Here is a 25,168-nt window from a genome sequence, read left to right as displayed (position 1 = left end):
TTCTCCTGGCAGTGCAGAGATGAACACCTCATGAAATGAATTAGTGACATTCCTATGGTTTGATTTCTCATGATCTGTAAAATTTTAAAACTGATCCTAATTCCCAGATCCTAAGTTTTGTGCCAGACTCACCAGACAGGAAAATATTAATCTGCTGGGATTTTTCAAGGAATTTTCTACATCTAGGGATGCTGAGAATATGTTCCTCCAGAATCAAATAATTGCTGTACTGCTCTCCTTGCACTCAGAAGCACTTTTAACCTCTACAAGTCTACAGTGCCTATACCACTCAGTCTCTGATGGCTTCTGAAGGACAGGAGTTGCGGTAAAGTTATTCCAGCTCTTTCCATTAAGCCATCCATACACAAATCCTATCGCTCTCTGCTCTTTCCTCTCAAGAAAACCGAAACCATTCTCTTTTTGCTAGTTCTTCTTGGTGCTCAATCCATCATTGGAAAAAGACCATCTCCACAGAATAGAAGCACTGCAACTTCATTGACACTCCATGCGCGTCCTCTTGGGACTTTTTGTCACTGCTTTGACTGCCACTTCTCTGGGCTTGCCTTGGCCCAGGGTGAAATCAGAACATGCAGGAAGAGGGTGCAGCTCAGCATGCATCTCTGCAGGCCAGGACTTCAAGGCAAGTACTCACAGGACGTGAAGAACAAGGTTGATGTGATACAACGTACCGAATAACTGAGGGATGGACTGAGCTCCCATTTCTGTGCTTGGAACCCACTTCAGAAAGTGTGAAAAGCAAATGGCCAAGTATCTGCAGCCAAGGCAACTGCTACCATCCCATGGCTACTTTGCATCCCAAATATGCTGGTCTGATTCCCCTGGATTGTAAAAAAAAGGGGAAAGAAATACCTGTAATAAATATGGAAGAAATTGATGTCTAAACTCTTGCAAGGAGAGAATGGCCAGTACAACCAAGTGACACTCTAATATTTGTGCAACATTTCTGAGGAAGCATAAAGTGTTTAATGACGATGTTCATGAAGCCTGCTTAGCCTATGGATATTTTCCAGGAAGAGAAACTCTGAATGGGCTATGTCAACAAAACTATCCCAAATCCTTATGCCTGCCTTTAAAACCACACTGAAAAACAAGTCAAAGGAGGCACGGCAATTAATACCAACTAAAGATCCTTAGATCTCTTCAGAACTTGATTGTACCTTGCTAATATACAAATAAGGCAGTATTTAAATACTGCTGTCCACATAATATTGAGAAGTGATACAGAGTGGCAGTCAGGCTGACTTTTGAGTCAAACATGCTCATCTGAAAATAAAACAAAAAAAATAGCTAAAGGTTAATCCCGATAACAACATTTCGCCTCCTCAAAGCAGACATGATGTTATAAATGTAAAATTTCCAAGTTTTGTGGGGCGTGGGGGATTCCTTAAAACTGACGCATCCCTTCCCTTGGGCATTGTCAAATCTCAAACTAAACTGGGAAGCCAACACTACTCTTTCTACACTAGACAGACGCAAAAGAGAGAAGATTCTGCTGGAAATGTCTATGTTAAGCTCTGCCAAGACAGCATGTTTTCTCAACAAGAAATTACACTCTCTATTTGCTTTGTTCCAGAGAAATAAACAAATTCTTAAACTCGATTATTTCACGTTTTGGACATGGCACCAAGCACAGCTTTGGTAATGAAACTCCTTGGTGCTTTGGAGCTCTTAGCTTGAGAAGCCCCATGAAATGTATAATAAAATACTCAGGAGCCCATAGAGGGAATTCAGTACAACAACCTGGGGCAAAGATTAAAATTTATTTCCCCTTCACACAGTCAACAAGACTAAAGATTGCCCACTTGATTGTGTTCCTTTTCTCAGGGCAAGTCAGAGATGCAAGTCAAAGTCACTTGCTTGACAGAAAACACAGGAAGAAAGGGGAAAAAAAAAAAAAAGGCCTGAATTTGCAGTTTGTATGGGTCACGTCTGGTGGCAGAGGTGGTGGGCTGGTGGTATATGATATTTCTTACTGTCTGACTTTGTATGTTTTGAGGCTAAGAGCCCAAAGGCTGGACTTCTTTTTGAGCAAGCCTAATTACACTTAACCACATTGCCACACTGTCCCATCTGTGACCTCTTCTCCCAGATCTGGAAGGACCCACCCTCTCAGTGAAAGACAGTTAATTGCATCTCCACGATAATTTAGCCTGAAGACTGCTGGTAAGTAGAGGCTATCAATTGTGTTGAAGTATGACTGCTGCTTTTTGTGTTCCAGATTACTATCCACCAAGGATTTCCTAATGCTGTTGGATGCTAGCCCATATATGCAAAGACAATCTGAAGTGTTAAATGAGATGCTTGAATTGAATTGTAGCTCTTGCTATGGCCAATGCAGATTATTTCCACTGAGGAAACCACCTCCTTTCTTAATTGCAGGGAGGTGTTTTACTTGCTCATTTTATGGCCAATGTTTGCATCGCACATGGATATAGCTGTGAACTCACACATATAAAGTAAGAATTAAAACATTTCCAAGGTTGCAGAGAGCACTGTAATTTAATCAAAACTTGTTTAAGAAGCCAAGCATAATGTAAATTATGTTACACCAATCCTAGATCAAGAGTTTAGGACTGGATATACACAGAACCTTTAAAGTCACAAGAAGCTTCTTAAGCTGAAAACATTGCTGAAGCTATAATTATTGTTTTGCTTTCCCAAAGAACATTTTTATTTTGAGAAACAATATCTCTTTCACCCAAAAATGCAAGTAACTTGAACACAGAAAAACTTCAATCAATTTAACTCTGACAGTGTCCAATGACTCTTCTGCTTGTCTGCACAGATGCCACATCTCTCCAGCCCAAGGTCAGAATTGAATACCTGCATGGTTTTGTACTTGCACTACTCCCTGTTGCCTAAGTGTAACCTATAATTCTCAGTTCATAGAATCCCCCACGAAAAACACCAGCATTATATCTGAAGAATAAGGCAATCCACAGAAAACACTACTTAGTTGCCACCTTAGCCACTACTGAAGGCAGTCACTCCTGGGCAAGGTTGCTTGCAGTAAATATACTGCTTTCCTTTACCATGTCGACAAAGCTCGTCAGGCAGTGTTAGCTGATTTGGAAAAACAAGGTCACTTCTGACACGCTGATATTACAAAGCTTTGAACAGGGTAAGACTGGTGAAATAAAATACTTGTTTTCCAAAAAATTTACAGCCTTCACTCAGTGCCTCTGTGTTTCCACTGATCCTGGCTGTGGGGGAGTATTTATACCGCAACCCTGGTGAACTGCAGACCTTTTCATAGCACTTCGGCTTTGCTGGCAAACATTTGAACCCCGAGGGCCAAGACACCAGCCACCCCTTCCTTCCTCTGTGAGTAACCCTGGAGGGGATGCCTCACTCATAAATTCCACCCCGAAGTAGGACTCATGATCCCGGGGATCTGCCTGCAGCTCTGAGGTCCAATGTCCCTTCTAAGCCTCTCTAATATTAGCACGATTACTGTCAGCTACTAACCTGGGACTGAGTTTGGGAGGGAATGAAGCATGGCACCACTTGTTTTTTTGCTACAAAGCTGACTTTCAGTTGGTCATAGCAAAGGTTTACAAACTGACAGGACAGTGTGTGTGTGAGTGGTTCTTCAAATTACCTTAACAAAAGAGAAGACACAAAAGACAAGACTGCAGTTCCCTTTCTTACCCTGTCCAGCTGGGGGGGTGAGGTTCCCATTCCCTCATCTTACAGTCAGTCCACTGAAAACCCTCACCCAGGGGCATATCTTGTTGAGAGCATTTATTCTGCAGGCAGAGGGATCCCTTTTGTGAAAATACACCACGCAACTGAAACCTGGGCTCCACTGAAGGCTGCGGCCAGGGTTTCAGCCTCCACCTGACTGGTGCTGTCCATGCTTTGCATTTTTGGCCTCTGTATGCTACAAGGTGGTCTACAACAAGCACCACAGTACATTAAAATCAATTTCATCTCAAGAACCAGTGGCTCCATCTGTAGTATATGCCAAGTGTTTCACAGCCCACAACTCACAACCATGTCAATTCCACGTACTTCCCTAGGAGGACATACACCGTTTGTAAGGCTACCTTCTCGTTCTTTACCAACAATAGTTCCCAAGGTTCTCACTTCACTAACCGTTTAGAGCGCTGCCTTGGCAAAAGATTACAAGCAGGAAGAGTGAATAATAGGATGCACTTTATTTGAAGATGCCGAAGTTCAAATATCCTTGTTCCCTAGAACCCTAGAAATTCATCATCATCAAAAATTCTCTAGATCTGCTCTGCTACAGCACAGATACCAATTACTTTATATTTGAGCATAGTGCCAAGGACACCAGGCAGGAAAAATCACTAATAACTATGATATATTCACAATTATCTGTTGTCATTTGTCTTTTCTATTGCTGAAGCTGTCACTGCTTAGAATCTCTTTTTAGCATTCCACTCATTAGCCAATACCAATAAACAGTGGTATTTATTTTTAATAGTGCTCCCTATTAAAATTCCCTTATAAAATTCTACAGTTTTCTACACTAACAGTCCCTAGTGCTTTGTTTTACAGAAGTGTTTAGGATAGTGCTCTGGGCAATTACTCACTAGTATTGGAGTACAGGAGCTGTTAACCTGTGGCTCTGAATCAGCAAAGCTATAAATACACCCTAACATGTTATTTAATTAAGAGAATGGTAAACTTCCAAACATCTGTGCTTCTTCAGATAACCTTCTGCAAACCCAGACAGGGACTTTAGAGATGGGTAATACAAACACGTATCAGGACCAAGTAGAAATATTCATGCTGTTGGTGATTCTGCAGGGGAAAAAAGTTTCCTTCGATAAAAAGTAAAAGATTTTGTTTTCCTTTCTATTTTAGTAAACAGCAGATTTCTATAGGTGCTTTCAGTCTACTCCGAAGCTGTGTGAAACACCTTGTCAAACAAATCTGAGAAAGTACCAATTTGGCTGTGAAGTTCTGTCGTTTTCTGTCCCTGGCTAAGTATAAGTATAAGAAACTACACAAGATACAGACTTTGTAGCTCTTAAGAGAGTGTAAGAAACACTTTCCAAAAGGCACTGGCTGAGTTCTCGTGAACCTCTTTTTCCCACTTTTATGACTCCTCAGCAGCCCAAGCGGTTGCAGACCGCTCTGCAGAGCCGTCCCTCCAGCTGGTGTTTGCCTCATGACAGAGTTGCGCATGGATTACAACTCCCAGCAGTCACTGAGCACTGTTTAAATGGGATTTAAACAGAGAAGAAAGGGAGAGAAAGCACATGTACATGCACAGCACATGCATCTCGTCAAGAATGAACACCAAATCAAGTTCTTTTTCACTTACTTACCAATATCTGGGGAAAAAAAAAAAAGCTCAAAAAGTTATACTCTCTGCCCCTCTTTTTTTTTTTTTCTTTTTTTTTTTTTTTCCATAGAATACCTCCGGGCATGTGCTTTTTTTGCTTTTGTTCTGAGTAAGATTCTTGAAGATCTTTTTAAAAGGCTTTTCCCAGAATAAAACCTAAAGTATTTTTTCTGCAGAAAGACTGAGAAGACACTAGCATGTTCAGCTAGCTGGGCTGTTCTCTATTTTTAGCAGAAAAACTAAAGGATAGGTCTATCTGGATCTATGAGACACTAATTTCATCTTTTTGAAAGAAGAAAAGACAGGTGTCATGCAATGCATATAAAGCTAGATGAAACAACATTTACCTTCTACAATATTTTAGATATTTTGAACATATGTCTTTTCAAAGTACACCACCAGAATGTTTGTGAAGATGCCTTGTAATGGCTGAAAATGTGTACTGGTTTGAAATTTATAATAACATAGCAGTATAACACTTGTATGATATAGCCAACAAGCTACTACGTCATAACTCTTTTTTCCACATGAAGATTAAATTGGTGAACTTGGCTAATGAGCTGATGGCAGAGACCATGGCTACATACCACATATTCTCATTCTCTTTGGATCTTCCTTTAACTGCAGACACACAAGAGCTTTATATTTAAAAAATATCATCGAATCATAGAATGGTTTGGGCTGGAAGGGATCTTAAAGATCATCTAGTTCCAACCCCCTTGCCATGGGCAGGGACACCTCCTGCCAGACCAGGTTGCTCAAAGACCTGTCCAGCCTGGCCTTGAGCAGTTCCAGAGAAATGTCCACAACTTCCCTGGGCAACCTGTGCCAGGGTCTCACCAACCTCATAGTAAAGAACTTTTTCCTAATATCTAGTCTAAATCTACTCTGCTCTAGTTTAAAACCACTGCCCCTCACCCTATCACTACACACCCTTGTAGGCAGCCCCTCCCCAGGTTTCCTGTAGCCCCTTCAGGTACTGGAAGGCAGCTATAAGGTCTCTCGGGAGCCTTCTCTTCTCCAGGCTGAACTACCCCAACTCTCTCAGCCTGTCCTCATAGTGGAGGTGCTCCAGCCCCTGATCGTATTTGTAGCCTCCTCTGGGCTCACTCCAGCAGGTCTTTGTCTTTGTTACGTTGAAGGCCCAGAGTTGGACACAGTACTGCAGGTGGAGTCTCACCAGAGCAGAGTTTACATTTTTACCATTCATTTGAAATTCTAATGCAAAAAACAAGGGCCTAAAATTTTAGAACAGGTTTCCATTGATCCACCAAAGAGTGGAAAGTACAAGTAAAAGTACTGTAAAACATTTAAAGAACATATTCAAGGAGTTTCCAGCAAGAAGATGAGGTCCTTGGGTCCCAGGGTACTGAAAAGCTGTCTTGTTACCCAGCCAATGAACTAGGCTTGGTATACTTGCTTCAGCTTTTGTATGCAAGCGGAAGGCTGCATTTATGGGTCAGAATCTTAACAGATGTAATGAACAGGTTCCCACATATGTTTCTCTAAAATCCTAGCAAAGATATAATGGTGAGTATTAAAGTTTGTTTCTAAAAATTTCTGCCATCATCGAGGATCCTCCTGCTCTGTGCCACAAGCCACGACCAAAAGAAATTTTCTTGCACAAAATGTTTGCAGTCTGAGACCCTGTTATGCCTTACTCAACTGGCCAACAACATGAAGCCACACTGCTCCCGTGACAAACACAGGGTTTTGTATGAGCTAACGTAACCTGCCTGTGCATTTCACGCTCTTGTGACCAGTTTCCTTCCTTTACTCAACCTAATTCCTTAGGTCAAGTTGCACGCGCATGCCCTCAGTACACGATACAGAGCACAAATAAATAGAGATACAGGGTGGAGCGACAACAGCAAACAAGAGTGGCCATCAGGATGCACAAAATGTCATAGCACTACACTAGTATAGTGATTTTTGAGGGCAACAAAAGAGTTTTCAGGAGGAATTTGAGGGTACAAAAAGATGAACCCGCTTTCTTCGGAGCTGCAATCGATGGGATGTGTTGTAGAAGGGGCAAAAAAGAAGCAGCAAAACAGAGCGCTCGTAAGCTCCCCCTACTCAAAGCATCACCTTATTAGGCAAAACAAAAACGAATTTGGAGGATGAAGAACAAACCAAAGCAAAACAATATTTGGAACATGAGTGAATTATTTTGTCAGCATGCCTAGAACTTAGTTTTGGAGGGAGTCCTCTCTATATCTATGCCTAAGGCCACATGAATATGCGAGGCCACTTACCGATTTGATATTCAATGCAATCATTTTAGCTCAGGCCCACATGAGGTCTATCAGGCTCAAGGCCCTATGGTTTTTGTTTTTTTTTGAAGAAGTCTAAACTTGCAGCTGAAACATACTTGATTTGACATAAAAGCAACACAGGAAGAGCCTATCAAAAAAGGATATTAGTACTTTTCACAGTGCTAGGCTTAACTGTACAAGTGTTTCTGGAAATGTTTAATAGAACAAAAGTATGTCAAAAAAGAAAAAAAAATGCAGGCACAGCTGATGTAAATGTTTGGGTTGCTTTTTTTTTTTTTTTAATAATAATTTTTATATTGCCTAAATCCCTAAAGTCAGTGTCTGGACTCTGTCTGAAGGCTTCCCAAAAATCACTGCTTGTCAACACCCTTTCCACAGAAACGAGTCTGTTTACCTCCACCAGTGCATTGTCAAGTTTTCTCTTCCCATTTGCATTACAGTTTAAATTGGTATCTTTGCAGAAAAGTCTAACCCTCCCTGTTCTTATCCAGGAATCTCTCTAATATCTAAAGCCTCTGTTAAAATAATTTATATAAACAGAATGCCTTTCTTCAATGTGCATCTCTACAGAGATCACTGTAAATGTTTAGAATTATGAGAAGGTCAAAATTTGGCCATTTGAAAGCAATGAATAAAAGGGAAACTCAAAAAATCCTAACTGGATATTCATTCACTTTGAATCCTCATCCAAAATAACATTTTCATGTAGAGGAGCTTGATATAAAGTTCCTTTTTCTGCATCAACAATCTACTCATGGCTTTTGGAAGAGACACAGGTGTGATGTATCTGCTGGAGAGTGCCAGTCTCCTGAACTGTCTTTGGCAGTGTCAAGCTGAGTTCTCAGCAGTTAAAAAAAGACACTGGAAGACCTAAGGGACAACGCAACTTCTTCAAAAGCTTTACAGAAAAGGAAGTAGTTACTAACAAGGGGAAAGTTGATACGCAAACCAAGTACGCATTCACATCTAATGCATTTAGCTCTTTCTGCCTCTAGCAGTCACTGACACTTGTTGGTCCATGGAAAATGAGCTAGTGATTCCATCTCTCTCACCAGTGTACGTATCCCTTTAGTAGACCTTCTCCTTTTACCACCATAAATGGGACAATCCTTGGCAGCCCCAGCCAAAACCAACAGTGACTCCAAATGCTTTATCACATTTTTAAATGGTCCCTCCCAGCTCACAGTTCTGGTAGGTCAGACCCAGACACCAAACGGCAGCCGTGTTGTCCCAGTGCTGTAGCTAAACCTCCCAGTGAGTTGTCTGTATGTCGATGTACAAAGCCTCTATCTGGTGAACTCTGGCATATAATGCTGATCCTCAAATAAACCACAGCAATACATCAACTGCCACCTACCTGTGCACACGGATGGTTTCTCCCAGTCATGGCCCCGGCACCTCCTTCCTCTGAAAGCAAATCGTCAACTGAAGTACCTGTTGGATGCAGATGTTTGCATCCAGGATATTCTCAGTCATAGCAAGCTATGCTATCAAAGGTATCAATTGTTCCACACGTTAGTCTGGAGCAGGAAATCCTTCACAAAGCCGTAGTTAAGAACTTAATTAAGTCAATCATGTATCTTTTTTTTTTTTTTTGACTCCATCCAGCAGTTAAGCCAGAGTGGAACTAATTGTGGTCGCTAATACTAGAAGGCAAAAATCAGAATAGTTCTTGTCAGCTTTCCAGTACACGAACTGCCTGTCATCCATCACCAACTCCCTTTGGCTATTCTTCAAGCACACCACTGTTGTGAATCTCTACTGTTGTGAATAATGCACCTTCCTGTGTTTTTGTTTCTACACCGATGTCCACCTTTCCCTTCCATTCATCGTGCCATACAGTTATTGAAGTACTATAGAGGTGGGTGGCTTACCTTTAGGGCTAGAGAGATTCTAATCATGCCAACTTGTTTACATTGTCTGAGCCTTTTGACTCTTTTGGGATTCACATCATCAGTCAAGATCAATTTCTGTCTTTACTTTAAACCCAGAAGCCATCCAGAAAGCATCTAGCAAATATGTGAAATACAGAGATAATACCAATAAGCACCTTGGGGAGGAGACACGGAAAGAAAGGTCTGGAAAAACACCTAAATACTACCTTGGGTACTCATTTGCAAGCCCTTTCAGCCAATTATGTGCAGGATAAAAGACTGTGGTAACCTTATAGGATTAGCACTACAGAAGAATTGTTTAGAGTGAGGAGCGAATGTCACAACATGTGATCAGTGGTGACACTGCAGTATAAGAAGAGGCCCCAGCAGGCTTTGTTTCATAGCTATGAAAACAGTGAATAGGGCAAAACTTGGCCCTATCACTCACCTGAGCTCTTCCTAAAACCTCACATTTCCTCTGTTTCCAATTTCACCTTCCTAACCTGCTTTTTAATCTCCCCGAACACATGGAAACAGAAACGAGGATCAAGAGGAAAATGCTGCCAAAGATTAGAGGTTTGGAAATTTACAGCTGTTATCTATGGGAAAACTATAGTGGGAACCAATTGCTTTAGTCAGAAGTCTTTGTTATTGTAAAGAAGCTTCAATATATGTTTTTGCTTTCTAAATCAGAAGGTGGAAATATATTTTATGAGTCAAATAGAAGAAAAAAATAAAAACAAAGGCAATTCAACTCCTAGTCACCCAATCTGGAAATTCGCAAAGCTAAGTAAGGTCTGCAAAGCGCTAACTTGGTAACAGATGTAGTGAATTATAAACATGAACTTGTCACAGATTACTGTAAAAAACCAGGCAGGCATCCTATTTTAAAACACATTTTTTTGTTTTCATTATTGTTAATCCACCTTTCCCCTTACAGCTATTGAACACAAAGCATGACTGCAAAGTAGTACCAGTTCAGCAATCTGGAGGAAGGAAAAAATAGTGTTTTCAAAAATTACAGAACAGTGTTCCAAAAAGCAAATCTGATTTAAAAACCCATTTCTGTTCAGCAGTCAAGTGGTCTGTTTTGAATTTCAATAGTTATCTGTAGCACTGAGGTTTCTGTGTCATTGCATACAAAAAGGCTGATGAGGAATGGTGCTGTCTTACTCCACTCCTAACCACAGCCCGATAGATAAAGTCTGAAGTCACAAGTCAGCTGAGAGCTCTACCAAGACTATTAAAATGTACTGGCAAAGCTAGGAGGAAGAAATTTAAATGAGGCCAGGTTAGATGTTTCAAAGGGATGAGTGACTGATCCTGTTTTATGTTATGCCAGACAATGCTAATAGTTTAAACACTAGCTCTGTCAAGTGAGAAATAGATGTATTATCGTCTGTGAATTATTAAAATTGACTTCACCTACTCACCTTTAGACTTTCCTGGCTGAAAGGAAAAAAATCAAGGAAAAAAAAAAGTCTTGCAAGGGAAGCATGCACTCTTAATCTATTACTAATGTTTCTGTGAATCCTGTTAATACTTTTCATATTGTCTGCTTTGGTGAGCTCAGACACTATATGTGAGGAATGAGCAAAAATTCCAGCTGATCCTAGGCATAAAGCTCTTTAATGTTTAAAGCTCCCCTGCCCTGCAGATAATTGCTGTCTCCTCTTTCACCCATCTAGCTGGGACATCAGACAATTTGGGGAGCATCCAAGATGGGCATGAAGGTCCATTTCCTAGTTCATGGCAAGTATTGTAGACGTTTATGTCAAAGAGGTAATTTTCTAGGGCTTTATTCAGCAATGGAAAAAAACCCGTAAAAGTTGTTTAGATCTACAAGGCTCAATTTCCCCTGTAACTCAACCATACAAAAACTGCTTGAACACTAAGGAAGTATTAAGGATACTAAAAATAATTAACAATGTAAGATGTTTTTAAGTTCTGATAAGGTCAGATTTTTAGTGGAATACAATGATGAGACAGGAATATATGGAAGGTGGTTAAGCACTCATCAACATCACCATCACAGGGTAGCAACAATAACACGGGTCCCACCTCTTCATGTCTCCATCATGAAGTTGTTAATTCACAAATGATGACTCTAAAGGTGATAGAGGGGAAATGTGAAGGTTTATTTATTTTTCAAACCAACACTTCCTTTCAACCATTTGCCCCTTTGAAAGAAATTGTAAATGTTGAAGAACAGAGATATGAGTCTGAATAGAAAGTTTTTAGGGATTATTTTTTTGTGAGATAGAAGACCTCTAGGATCAATCTAAAAGAAAGCCTGACTACCCCAGAAAAGTATCCTCCCACCCCCGCAAATCAGTTTCCCCAGAAAAAATGAAAAGCTAGTTTTGTTCTCACCTTTTTTTCTGAGAATACTTTTGGACTTTTTTTTTTTTCCGTAGGTGGAGTTAAGACATTCCCTGTTTTTTAGGGGAATAAACTTCAAATAACTAAAGGAATAAAAGATGAAAGAAACCTACTGTAATTTTTGGACTGTGAAACACTTGAAAAACATGAAATGAAAGCTTTTGGAGACAAAACCCCAAACCCTCCTCCTTCCTCAGAACTGGTTACTTCTATGCATTTCTCCTAACCCGGTCCATATGGCCCTTTCACGCTGCCCTGGGGCGTCCCACTAAGGGACAACTGCACGCACTCTGGTAATGTCTTCAGCAGCACCAAACTAACACTGATAGATATTTTGCAGGAGGTGGCATAGGATTTTGGGAATCAATGGCTTGAAGTACCATCTTTCTAGCAGGAAAAATATTAGGCAACATGGCATACCCAGGCTCGAGGCATCTATCTCCTCAGCAAAGCACCAACTGGAAGACTTCATGTCTTGACTGATGTCAAGGCATCTGCTGACTCAAATTCAGCAGAAGCCGCTTTTAACAACCCTAAAACCATCTCATGGCTTCTCAGATGAAACACAGGAACACTCTGTGGCAGTCATCTTCCTTTGTGTACCCACTCAACCATAAAATAAAATACCAACATTTGAAGGCAGGCAAGCTCTTGTGAAGGCTGGAGAAATCAGACAGGAGTCTAGCCCTTAATTCCAGATTTGCTGAAGGAAACCTCACCTCTGTCTCATATCCTCTGTATTCAAAAGCCATTTTTAATTTCATATAAATCATGTCATTTATGGTTCTGTGTTGCCATTCGAAAACCATTGCAAGAGTTGAGTTGGCACAACATGCTTAAAAGAAAAGGTTACAATGTGGTGGGAAACACAGTCAAAATGTGAACAGTATTGTTAACTTATTGATTGACTTTTAAAATCACGTCGTGAGATAAAATAAACAACTTCTGAAAGGGAGACAAATCTTCAGACACGGTCCCACTTCAACGCGAACCAGCAATCAGGTCTGTAAGTGACCTCAACCACCTCTGACACTAAGGTCTTTAAGAAAGTCCTGGTGGGAACAGTTTTGTGCTGAATCACTCTGCCAGTACTCCAGTGTCAGTGGACACTCCAGATTGTGGTCTGAATCACAGTCCAGCTCTTCTGAATGTCTGATCTCATGTAGGAAAAGGGGAATAGGCTGTAGATGGTGGAGACCATTGGCAGGAGGGAGTACTTGGCACTTGTGACAAATGTGTCTTTGGTGCGGTCTGAGCCTGGACTTCTTTCACAGCTTTTGCCTACTCCAGGCTTTCTCCCAGCCTCATGGCTTCCCTTCAGAGGCTTTGCTTTTCCCACCACAGGGAGTGTTTGTAAGGGACAGGCATAGGACGGGCAGGGATTAGAAAACAAGAGATGGTCCAAACAAGGGTGAGACAACAGAGATAACAAGGGGGAGGAGGAGGCCAAATGGTAGGCCAAGGGAAGGGGGAGGTAAGGGGATAAGAAGTGAGTTAAAGAGACTTTCTGGGCATGAATAAACATGAATAAATGAAGCGGTGGTGGTAACACTCTCCACCGTCAGGAAGGCAGAGAAGAATTATGGGCAGGAAACGTCACTGCAGGAGCAGTTGATTAAAACTACAAATGGCATGAACTTGGTCTAATTCCTTCTTGCCTGCAAAGCCACCCTAAAAGAACTTGGCTAAAGAAACTGCCCTGAGCTATTTCAGCATCTCCGCTCCCAAGTACTGTGCTCACCCACAACGGGGCAGGCAAATAAGAATGATCAGCTTGCACCTCCTGAGTTCCCACAAACATTTGGGCTGGCCATCTCAGTTCCCATCACAGATGAATTGCTTTGCTTTATATTAAGATGCAGCAATGCACGTAAGCACACTCTTAGCTCTGGGTATGGAAACTGTCCCTATTAACCATTCATGCCCTTGAAGTGAAGCATTCGCTTGGATGCTTGGCTGAATCAGAGCCTAATTAAGGAGGTAAACAGTCTTCTATCCTCAGTCACCCCTCCCTCAGCCTTAATCCTCCAGTCACCTAAATTTAATTTAAAAATCTGTTTTCAGGAGTTGAGCCTGGATCTGTCACATCCAAGATTGCCACTAATTGCTACATGTCAACAGCTTTTAGAAAAATGAGCCATGAATTAAAACCACCAACCATCCACCTGGATGATAGCTTTATCTTTACACATTAGCTTTTCAACGGGTTGCAATCTCTTTACCCACTCAGAGTGGAAAACTGCGTTGCCCAAAGTCAGTCAGAGATTTTTTCAGCTAATCTGAACATTTCTGAAGAAAAACTACTCATCTTGTAAACGAACAGATAGTGCAACACCCAGGGTGCAAAAGCACTCCAACTTAGACCACAGGGGATAAGGACATCCTCTTCCTCTGGCTAGCCTTGTCAGATAGTTGTAGTATTAGGGAATCAGAAAGCAGGCTCAGAGAGACAGGCTGATGTTCTCAGGAGGATCAGTGAAGATGCGAAGGTCACAGATGACAACACATGGCTGGTTTCAAAACCTCAGGAATGGTAGGAGAGAAAGAAGTGGTGAAGAAGGAAGGGGAACAGAGCCAGCTGTAGAAGTTGCCAGAGAAATATTTTGTTGGAGGGACAGCAGAGGAGGAGCAGGATGACGCAAAGAGAAGCAATCGAGTAAAGCACATCCTACAAGGACTGTGAACAGTGCTGTCCAGAGGGATTCCTTTACTGGATGTGCCTGTCTAATACTGATGTAATGAGCTACTTATGAAGTAAAAAGTCAGAAATGTGTGGGGGAGTGTTGTGGGGGCACATATTAGGTATCTGCTCCCACAAGAAAGGAGGTAAGTTGGGCTCCTGTTAAGAGGATTAAACAAGGCACTGAGCAAGACTAGACACGAGCCTCCTCAAGCATCTCAGGTTTGGTGACATACTAGAGAGGAAAACCTGATAACAAAAACGACCTTTTTATCTTCTAAGGAACAACTAAGATGCACAAAATCAGAGAGATATAAAAAAAGTAGAATGCTCCCTGTGGAAGGACGGTTGTTCACTAGGACCCCATGGGGGCAGAGCACGCCACCATCAGGCTCTCCTCCTCTCCGCTGCCGCCTCCAGACCTCACTCAAGTAGCGTAGTCGGTCCGCTCTGCCATACGTGTGTTTCAGAAGCAGAAACGCAGTGATACTAGTTTTTAAAAACCTTATTCACATGCTTGTTGAGAAACATTTAAAATATGTTAAGTGCTCAGTGCCTTGTAGATGCTGTACAGAGACAAGTTACTACTAATCATTATTTTACTTGGCTGAATCTGGCATGTATGTTTTCAGAGATACCTCTGAAATGCCTGATATGTAAGACCTTAACTAAAACTAACAAACAAAAAAAAATCTGCTGCAGGTTTTACTGGCAGGAGGGACAAATGAAAGGAAGAGGGTGGCAAAGCAGTGCAGAGATAATGTTGCGTTTAAAGTAAGGAAGGATAGAAACATTTTGGCTGACACAGCAGCAAAGTCAGCTTGGAGGAGAATTAAGGACAAGAGAGGTAATCATTTACCAACGCTGTAGTTTTCAGATGTTGACAGACATTTTCAGACAACAAGGGAGAAAACCCCCACAAAACAGATAAGAGAAGACTGTCAGAATTACAACAACTTGCAGCTTCTTTACCTGGCTGCTAGTGAGGAAAATAGACAGGAAAATCATCTGAAGATTACGCTTCCTTGAGTGCTCCCATTTCATTTTCATGAGTATTAATACAGGCTACATATTGACATTGACGAGCAAAAAGATCCTTGAGGAAGGGAAGCACGTGTTTCCTCATGCAGACATCTGAACAGCTTACAGTCAGAGGCGACTCTGGATTTGAGAGTAGGAAGTGAAGCCTCTATCAAAACCAAAGTGGAAGCATGGGGCATCTGGGGTTTTGTGATCATGGTTTCATGAGGGTCTAAATGCTCTTTAGGGCGGGAACACTGCAAGGAGTTCAGAAACGTTTTTGACTCTAAGAAAGCTGACTTTGGGAAAATGTGATATGCCCCAAGGAATTTTTACTGGAATCCTATGAAACACGGGAAACATAGAGCCGAATTTTTAAAAAACATCTGAAAGGACTGAAATTTAAAGCCGTCCTGCTTAATTCCAAGGAAGAAAAAAGGGTAACTGAGGCTAAATATAGTTAAGACGTAAAATTTAGTGTAAGCAACACATAGAAGACTTGGGAAATTTCTTTCATATACATATATATAAAAATATATGTAGATAATTATATAGAACAAACAATCATTTGAAAAGTAAACAACCTGTTACGGACAAATACAGAACCTTTTAGGAATTAAAAAGAACAGTTTTGAAGAAATATTTTCAGGAGGATAAATGACACTGCCACGAATACTTTCTCCTAACCAGTACATGGAATTTCGTTTCTGTCAGTGCTAGAAAGGCATGGGAGAAAAATCCGTGATTGCTTAAGGCCTATAGCCGAAGGAAAAAGTTGGCAATTTCACATGCCCTTTTTTCTTTGAAGGAGAATAATAAGAGGCCAGATGACTGCCCAAATATTAGCATCATATTGTGACAGAATTTCCAGGAAGAAAATTTGCATTCATGTGTGTACATCCTCAGAGTTACAGCCCTGGCAGCTCACAACAAATATGATGCACGAATCCAACCGGCCGTTCCTATCCTAGGCAAGCTGTGGGGCAACTGCTGAAACAGGTGGGAGGGAAGGGGAAGAATTCCCTGTAATACATGCAGAGCATTAGATTCAGCAAAAAACCCCAACATTTACATATGGTTGAAAGGTTTCTTTTTTTCTTTCCTTTTAAACAGTAACATAAACTCCTAACTGAGAGATATATACATTTTAAATTCTGTGATGACAGGACAGACCAGTGAGACCTGGAGTTAATCTTCACTGTTGCAGGAATAGGCAATGAAATGAGGCAAGCTCCTATACAACTGTTAACTTAATATCTGCTGTGCAAAAATAATAGAGGCAATTTGACCCAAACACCTTAAAGGGCATAATTTGATTAGAAGCAATTGTGCAATTCTTGGAGGGAAATTTCTGCATACAAATTAATAGCAATTACCTTGCTGAAAGATAAGAAAATTAAAGGCAGGCCCTAATTCTCTAAAAATTACCCAAGTTCAGGGGTTGAGAGACTTGATGCTTCTGACATCCTGTGCTGCAGGGCTGCTTGTTTCCAACTGACTGAGGTGGCTCACTGAATTTCAGTTTTAACTTTTAAAAAAGAAATTTGAAATAAATTTTAATATTATTTTTGTGAGCACCAAATAGATTATTTAAATTCAAGTACAGACTAAGCTGCCTACCTACAATATGAACATTCTCATTAGAACAGAAGTAGAAAAGACTAGTGAGATAATTTCTGAAGTATCTACATTTTACAGGAGATGAGAGACAGGCATTAGAAGCATTAGCAGGAACAATTCCAAGGCCAGTAAATATCAGGGGGCCCCAAAGGAGTCAAAAGTAGAGTGAAGAGATTTAGAGTCAAGGCATTCAAAGGGTCTACTTAGTCTGACCAGAAGACAGTCTCACATTTCAAGGTTTCTTCTTCAGTACAGCTAAGCTTTTTCAATGGGAGGCCTTGACCCCAGGGATCACTAACTGAAGAAAACAAACGTGTTTTCAAATTAATGTATTGGCACTGTCAGAACTGACTGTAGACAAGATTAAACGATATTTATTTTCACTTTCCAGAATACCATGTTAAAATTTAGAGAGACAGACAGAAACGTTTCCAAATAAGACATGAGAATCTGAGCATCAGATTTTCTGTGTCAGCTGGGATTCAACAGTGGAATTCCTGTTAACTGATCTGGCTGAGCCTCCTTCCAAAATGTCAGCCTGAGGCTTTCTTGCCTTCAGGAGTCTTGGTGAGGGTGGTGGAAGGGCACACGTGACATCAGTCTGCTTCAGTCCTCTCAATGCCTTTTCTCACTTTATTGTGATGGATTGGATTTCGTTCTGGCATTTTGGAATCGCATAGATGGGATTCCCTGACTGAAACAAACAAAAGTTTTCCTGCCTTTGATAACAAACATAAAAAAATAAGGAAATAAAATCAGAATAAAAAAATTAATTAACATGATTCTGGGTACCCATGCTGAGATGTTTTAGAAGAGAAACTTTGATTGCAGAAAGTGGATGCCACACCTCTTCACAGAGGAGTTTGCTCACAGTTCATCTGCATATTCCTTAAAACAACAGTACTTCAAACCCCATTTTGTGCTTCTACCTTCATCATGCTTGGGCAGCCTCACAGCCTTCTTGGGTTCCACAAGAACCAAGCAGGGACTGTGTTTAACACAAGGCAAGATGGGGACAGTGAAAGAGACAGGTGGAGCCCAAGGGAAGGCCGCCTACAACAGACCAGGTAATTCAGGCATGAGATGTCTACTGAGTTTATAGGCAGTGTTGTTTTGAGGGCACAGGACACTATTGGAATACATCTCTATACTCATGTATGGACCCACTAGCAATTGCATAAGCATTCCTGAAGGACTGTCCCAAAATAGACATGCAGATAGTGAGCTGAACTTAAAATCCAGAAGTTGTGTTCCCAAAAGGAGACCAGTAAGGGCAGAGAGGAGACCACAGACACCACTATTCCAGCAGAAAATGTCCGAGTGCATAAATAAGGCGCAACTACAGTGAGGGCTTCAGAATAGCTACATACTACCCATGATTTTTGAGGAGTGAATACTTGTTAGTAAGAGGTCTGACAAAGCAGGAAAGCGGGTCTCACAAAGCACAGACTTGTTGGGTCAAGTGTCCTTTTCCTGTTTGGCAAGTCCTTTTGTCTCTGTGTCCTCCTTATCATCTTGACACCTTACCAAAGCACAGAATGACAGACAACTCTTAATGACTTCCTAGCGTTTGATTCAGATACATGGGCCCAGCCCTTTTCTGCTATTCCCCTTTGAATTTCCACTTTAGAACCCACGTTGGCTTCCACACATGCAGATCCCTACTCCCACCCTGTGTTAAGACAAACATGTTCTCCTCACACCTTGCTTGGGTCAGGCAGGTGAAGGCAGCACTTCTGAACAGAGTGACGGCCGATGAGAACATCATCTCTGGGCACACCCACTCCCACATTGCACAACTGGGGCTATTGTTCCTTGCGTCCAGAAACCAGGCTCTGTCCTGTAGATCTTCTCTATGTGTTGCCACCATGCTGCTGGACTTGGAAACACTTATTTTTTCCCCTCTCCTAGCATGCTCATTAGGCGATTTGAGCACAGGAGTCAGCAGCTGAGTCCTGCTGTAGCCGTGTGCTGGTTGAGCACCCCTGGCAAACTTCACTGAGGCATTCCCAGAAGCGAAGATGTGCTCTGCAAATGTGCATCTACTGTGTGGATTCCCGCAAGGCACGCGAGAAAACAAAGCAAGTGAGCACTTCTAAAATGGGAGTTTTGTGGTACCTGCTGTTACAAAGATCTAAGCTGAGCAGGGGATGCTCACTGGATAGAGTTGAAACACTGTGATGAAGATACAGAAGGAGGTACTTTATAAAACAAGCCTATTAGTGCTCGTTTTCCTCTGCTTTCCCTTCTTCCATCTGGAGATGACCACAAAACCCATTCGAGACCAGAAGACAACACAGTGTGTTGTTTCCCGTAAGGTGATGCCTCACCTCCCTAAGCGTCCCCTGTCCATCCCATTCAGTGAGGGTGAGCAAAGCCGAGGAGCATCTCTGTGACAGGGCAGACTGTCTCCTTCCTGGCCAGGGCTGCCTACCTGCTTCTTCCCAGGCAGCTGACTGCGAGGGGGCCAGCAAGCAGGCTAATTTAAAGCTCTTAAAAGCTGGCAGCGGGAGTGCAATTAGGCCATTTTCACAGACTGCTGGCCAAATGCAGCAATTTATTGGCCGAGTGATTGGATTATTCATTTGCAAAGCTGCGAGAGGGCATTTTCTTACCACTTCAGTTGGTCTGTAGTACTTGTGATTGACGGTCACATGAATCTTGCCAGTCTCTTTGCATCGTCCTACTTCATTTTCATTCTTCCCTTCCCACCTGTAAAGAAGATAAACATTTAATCAACCCATAATTACTTTAGTGCTCTGATCTTACCAACATTTGGCCTGCTTTCATTTACTTGAGGCTGGTGTCAATTCTCCCTGCAAGACAGTATAAACTCATTAGCTATAGGAACAAAGGCAGAGTTTAGACTTGAATGGAGCAACAATGGCTTTTGAAGTCTCTTTGTTTTGGTTTTTGATTCAGTGGAAGGTCTGAAATGCAGGACTTCCAAATTAAACACATAATGCTCGGGAAAAATAAAATGTCCTGATTTCAGACTGTTTTATGTATCTGCAAATAAATATGACAGTGAGGTTTTTCATTTGTGGATTGGTTCAAAGCTGTTTTCTTAAAATATTTTTAATTCTTGTATTTTGGCCAATACTTTCAGGAACTCTTTAATCTGTTAATTTTATGGACATGAAGCTCTGTTTGAATAGCATTAGGCTGCATAATTTAATTTGTGCCTAACTAGGAAAAACAAAACACAGTTCTTGAGTTTTCAGTCCTAGCTCGACATGGCACTTCACATACATGCACCGTAAACAGCACTTACTACCTGTGAGCTGGAAGCCAGATCCTTTGTCCAAATCAGTTTCACATGTGTCGAACAGCCTGCAATTTGCTGTAATTTATGTGACCTGCTCGCACTGGGAACTATTTTGTTAGCAATTGTCGTGGTCTAAAATTTCAGGAGCAGCAGAAGAGGAAGGGTTTGGTGGGTGATTAGTTCTGGCTTTAGAGAGAGAACAACCTGCAGCCTGAAAGCCTGAGGAGAACGCTCCCTTCTCAAATCCAACACTTCAGGTGACATGTGTAGAAACATACATTGGTGCATCAAATCTAATCTACTGAATGGACAAAATCTTGAGTTATGATTGAAACTCTATCCTCTCTTTGCTTTTTGCCTCCAAGTGTGTATCATGAGGCTTAGCATAGCATAGCATAGCTTAGCATAAAGGCACAATGATGAAATCCTTCCCTTTTTTTTGTGTTTAAGTAAAATCTATGTAATTTTAATCAGCATTGTGATTTAAGCTATTAAATCTCAGTCACCAGCAATGACAGAAAAGCACCTCTTGCCTCCCAGTTATTAACTGTACTGCTAGCTCTTGGGATTTTGTCACAGATTTGATTTCTCCTTGATTCCCTGCCCCACCCCACCCCAAGCTCCTAGAAGAATTTAATTCTTTGACAATCTCGGCCTTCATTTTTGAGTTTGTAGCCCTAAGGGCTAAGGAAGAAAGTCTGAAAATGTGACCTCTGTGTACCCATGAAGGTTAAAACACCGAAAGGCAGAAGGAAATACCAAATATGCATTATTACTAGTTTTTAAATCCCACGATTTTTTAAGCACAGCTCATGACTTTTGGACAACTAGGCAAAGCCTGCAACATACTTGATACTGGAAACACTTCACATTGAAATAATTTCCAACAGATAATAGTCACAGTGAAGTCAGCTGTTAATAGTCATGCCATGATGCAGAAGATGATTTATAATTTAAATTTTCTTTCTTTCTTTCTTTTTTGCAGTTGCTCTGTTTGAAGCCTCAACTGCAAAGTTTTCATTCAGAAGCCAAAACTAACATTAGTCCCTCCCTCTAAAGGGCAGAGGGTAAAAATGTGCAGGACTCAAATGAGCTTAATAGAAAACTAACCGTCACCAGTAAAACAACAGGAAGCGCTTAGATCAGGAGACGTCAGTTGTTGTTGGAGGTCACTGAGCAGAGAACCCCATTTAACACCCAACAGGCTCCAGAAGGCTTGGCTGAGCCAGTAAAGACTCACTTAATGTCGCTATCAAAGTTATATAACAATGGAAAGAGCTTAAGGAGAAATCTCCACCCGTTTTGTTCAGCCCAGCAATGTGAAAAGTTCATAAGGGAAAAAAAAAAAAAAAAGAAGCACTTCTCATTGTGAACAAAGTAGCATTTGATAGTTGCACTTCTAATTACTTCTGGCACCTCGGTGCTCACAGCTGGGGACACCATACTGCTGATAAAAGGGACTATGCGGAGGCCAGCCTGACACCAGGAGCAAGACATCCATTTCACTGACCAACTCCCCGTCCCGTCTTCCTCTACCCACAAGCGAAGGAGAAGAAAAACTCACCCGCCAAACCCCTCCTTAATTTAATGTCAAATTATTCTGAAGCAGAAGCGTGGTGGAAGAGGCACTGGGAACCCTCAGGTTGCTGTGGTTTTAGGAAGCTCCAGCCACAAGGATTACCCAGCTTTCTGCTCCTTAGGGTGAATGCCCACATAGGCAAGAAAACAGCCTTGTGTAATTTGGGGGAAACGCAAAAGATTCCTGGCTAAAGGAAGTTTGGCTAATCAGGGCTGGGCTAAAATTTAGAGGATGGGGAACGGATATTCCCCCAACCCTCAGCTGGTGTCAAAGCCCAGGTACTTGCTTTTCACAAAATGCTGGTCCTGCAGCCTGCAGGCAACAAGCCTCTAGAGACCATCGCTTGCCCCACACTGGGGAGCTTCACCCTCGTGCTGAAGGATGAAGCTGAAGGATGGGTTTTTGCTCTCACGGCTGACAGCATCAACCATACATCGGAACACCCTGCACTTGGAGAAGGGTGCACAAGGCCACAAATCTGCTGATGACAAAGTAGGTTTGATGCCCTCTACATCTACACTTCCACGTCGAGTGCCTCACTGCTGCAGACCGGTGCTTAGCACCATGGCCACTGTCAGCTCCAGTGGATACTGCTACCATCACTAACCCCAGAAATTTCCATAAAAGCAAGTTAATCACATTTCAAAAGAATGTGCAAGTTTATTTGTTTAAAAGGTTCTTCACCTCGAGAACTTTTACACTTTGGATTTACAGAGGAATGGACGGTATTTAATTTAAGGCTAATTCCATATCTGCAGATCACTACTGTTATAATACTTAGCATCAGCAGTGATGAATGCTCCTTTTCCGCTTCAGCTCGGGAGATTCTAATTATTTTTAATTTCCTATTACTATTCAGTAAAACAGCAAGCTTCAAGCTATGAAAACATCCAGAGGCACAGAGGATTTTCTGAGGACAACGAGCTGGGGTTCTCACCTGGTGGGCTGTGAGGTGGGCAGGGAAGGACAGAGGGGAGTCAGGATAATTGAGGTGGGGTGTGGTGGGGAATAGCACCACAATGGACCAAATGGTCCCAATGGCTGTAAATGAGAAGTAAACAAGGCAAAGTCCACCTATTTTGAGGAGGTGAAGAAATCAACTAAAAAATAACCTTTTACAAAAGCACAGCAAAACTGAAAAGGTATATGCATTTCATCGCCTTGCTTGATCTTTACATAGAACCAGAAATGATAGAATTTAAAAAAATATTCAAACCCACTAGTAGCTACAGCTGTTCAGTCTCCTTATGGAAAATAAAACTATCACATATGCCTTTAAAATCAAATATGTGCCAATAGAAAATACCTTCACATTTGAAAATGAACAATAAATTAATTAAAAAAAAAGTTTTAGGAAAAGTTTGCTCTTTCTCCATAGCTAATAGGAAATACAATTTGTGTAGACTTCTTGGATTTGTGGTCTGATTGCTGCTACGCACACAATTAAGCCAAAGTACTTAGTTCCGTCCTGACACCTTATAAGCAGCAAAACTGACACCATATAACAGACCATTAATGGTTTTTGCAGGGAAGCTTTAAATACGACTCTTCATTTGTTCCTTTGCCACCAGCTCAACCACCAACCTTGCCAGCAGCTCTGATGTATCAAAGCAATCACAGAATCACAGAAGGTCAGGGGTTGGAAGGGACCTCAAAAGATCATCTAGTCCAACCCCCTGCCAGAGCAGGATCACCTACAGTAGGTCACACAGGAACGTGTCCAGGCGGGTTTTGAATGTCTCCAGAGAAGGAGACTCCACACCCTCCCTGGGCAGCCTGTGCCAGGGCTCTGGCACCCTCACAGGAAAAAAGATTGTTCTAATACCTTTGTGGAACCTCCTATGCTCCAGCTTGTATCCATTATCCCTTGTCCTGTCATTGGACATCACTGCGAAGAGCCTGGCTCTGTCCTCCTGACACTCTTCCTTGACATATTTATAAACATTTATGAGGTCACCCCTCAGCCTCCTCTTCTCCAAGCTGAACAGACCCAGCTCCTTCAGCCTTTCCTCATCAGGGAGATGTTCCACTCCCTTCATCATCTCTGTGGCTCTGCGCTGGACTCTCTCCAGCAGTTCCCTGTCTCTCTTAATCAAGAATATAGGGATTGCTTAACCATGATCTTGTGCTTAAATCTAAAGAATAAGTATGGTACCAGAGAGGGACGTACTTAAATATTTTTCAAATACTCTGATGAATCAGGCCTTCAGTGTTTCTTCACTAAAAGGAAACAATCAAAACAAAGCTATTGTTGTTACTACATACTACATTCTCAGCATTGTCAAGCTCAAGTTTCAAAAACCTAAGTTGTGATTTTTCACATTATGAGACTTTAAACAAGAATATGTTAGGCCCCCTATTTTTTGGATTCTTATTTTTCAGCTTATTGGAAAAATTTTGAGGCTCTTATTCTTTTACTCCAAATTGTGAAGAAAATGTTTTCTCAATGAATATTAATGCTTCTGTGAAAATCAAAACATTCTGGAAAGAGAAGTTTTACCTTCCAGTGAGTTCCATTATTGTCAACCTGAAAAAAGTTATATAAATAACATCAAAAAAAGATGCATTGACATTTTCAAAATGTATTTTTTTTCTTTAAGAATGGCTTAAAAAATTTCTTTCAAGTTATTTTTTCTTTAAAAGGAGGTTAAAAGAGAAAAAAAGCAGTTTAGCTGACCTGATATTAGATATTTTCCAAATTGCATTTTTGAAAATTACTTTCACTTCATTTGGAGGGAAAAAAAAAAGTGGAATTTCCCATGAAACATCACAGTTAATTCTCACCTAGTCTTCCTACAGGAGAAACTCTCATACCCCCTATGATGTATGAAATAATTAAATTTACAGTCCTCAAACCTTAGTTTGAGTTCTGAAACAGTTATTAGGTCTGCCTACAGATAAAATCTTGTATCAATAAGAAAGTAATAAAAGCCTGCTTAGCTGGAAGAGTTAATTCTCCAGCTGTGGTGGGTTAAATGCCCTCACTCCTCGACAGTGAGAATGGTGATGAGGACCTGGCTTGCGTGGGTTCACCCAGGCCAGCATTTTTGTCTGACCTGGTTGGGTTCCTGTCAGCCACCACGCTTCAGAATGCCTCCAATTTCTGTATGGGGTTCGGGTCCCTTCCTCCT

General features: G+C 41.4%; 1 protein-coding gene across 1 annotated transcript in view; it reads right to left on the bottom strand.

The window, feature by feature from the left end:
* The window catches only part of GMDS (GDP-mannose 4,6-dehydratase), a gene marked incomplete at its 5' end in the record, with an annotated part of 255,886 nt that overhangs the window by 52,739 nt on the left and 177,979 nt on the right, over positions 1-25,168 (bottom strand). Inside the window, one exon of the mRNA XM_009866162.1 lies at positions 19,806-19,902. Within this exon, the coding sequence (XP_009864464.1) occupies positions 19,806-19,902 (97 nt within the window). The remainder of the gene's footprint in view (positions 1-19,805; positions 19,903-25,168) is intronic.

The sequence above is a fragment of the Apaloderma vittatum genome, unplaced genomic scaffold, assembly GCF_000703405.1.
Source record: "Apaloderma vittatum isolate BGI_N311 unplaced genomic scaffold, ASM70340v1 scaffold3273, whole genome shotgun sequence".
In the NCBI taxonomy this organism is placed as follows: domain Eukaryota; kingdom Metazoa; phylum Chordata; class Aves; order Trogoniformes; family Trogonidae; genus Apaloderma; species Apaloderma vittatum.
The sequence above is the reverse complement of the archived record's forward strand: the minus strand, read 5'-3'. Positions and strand labels throughout refer to the sequence as shown.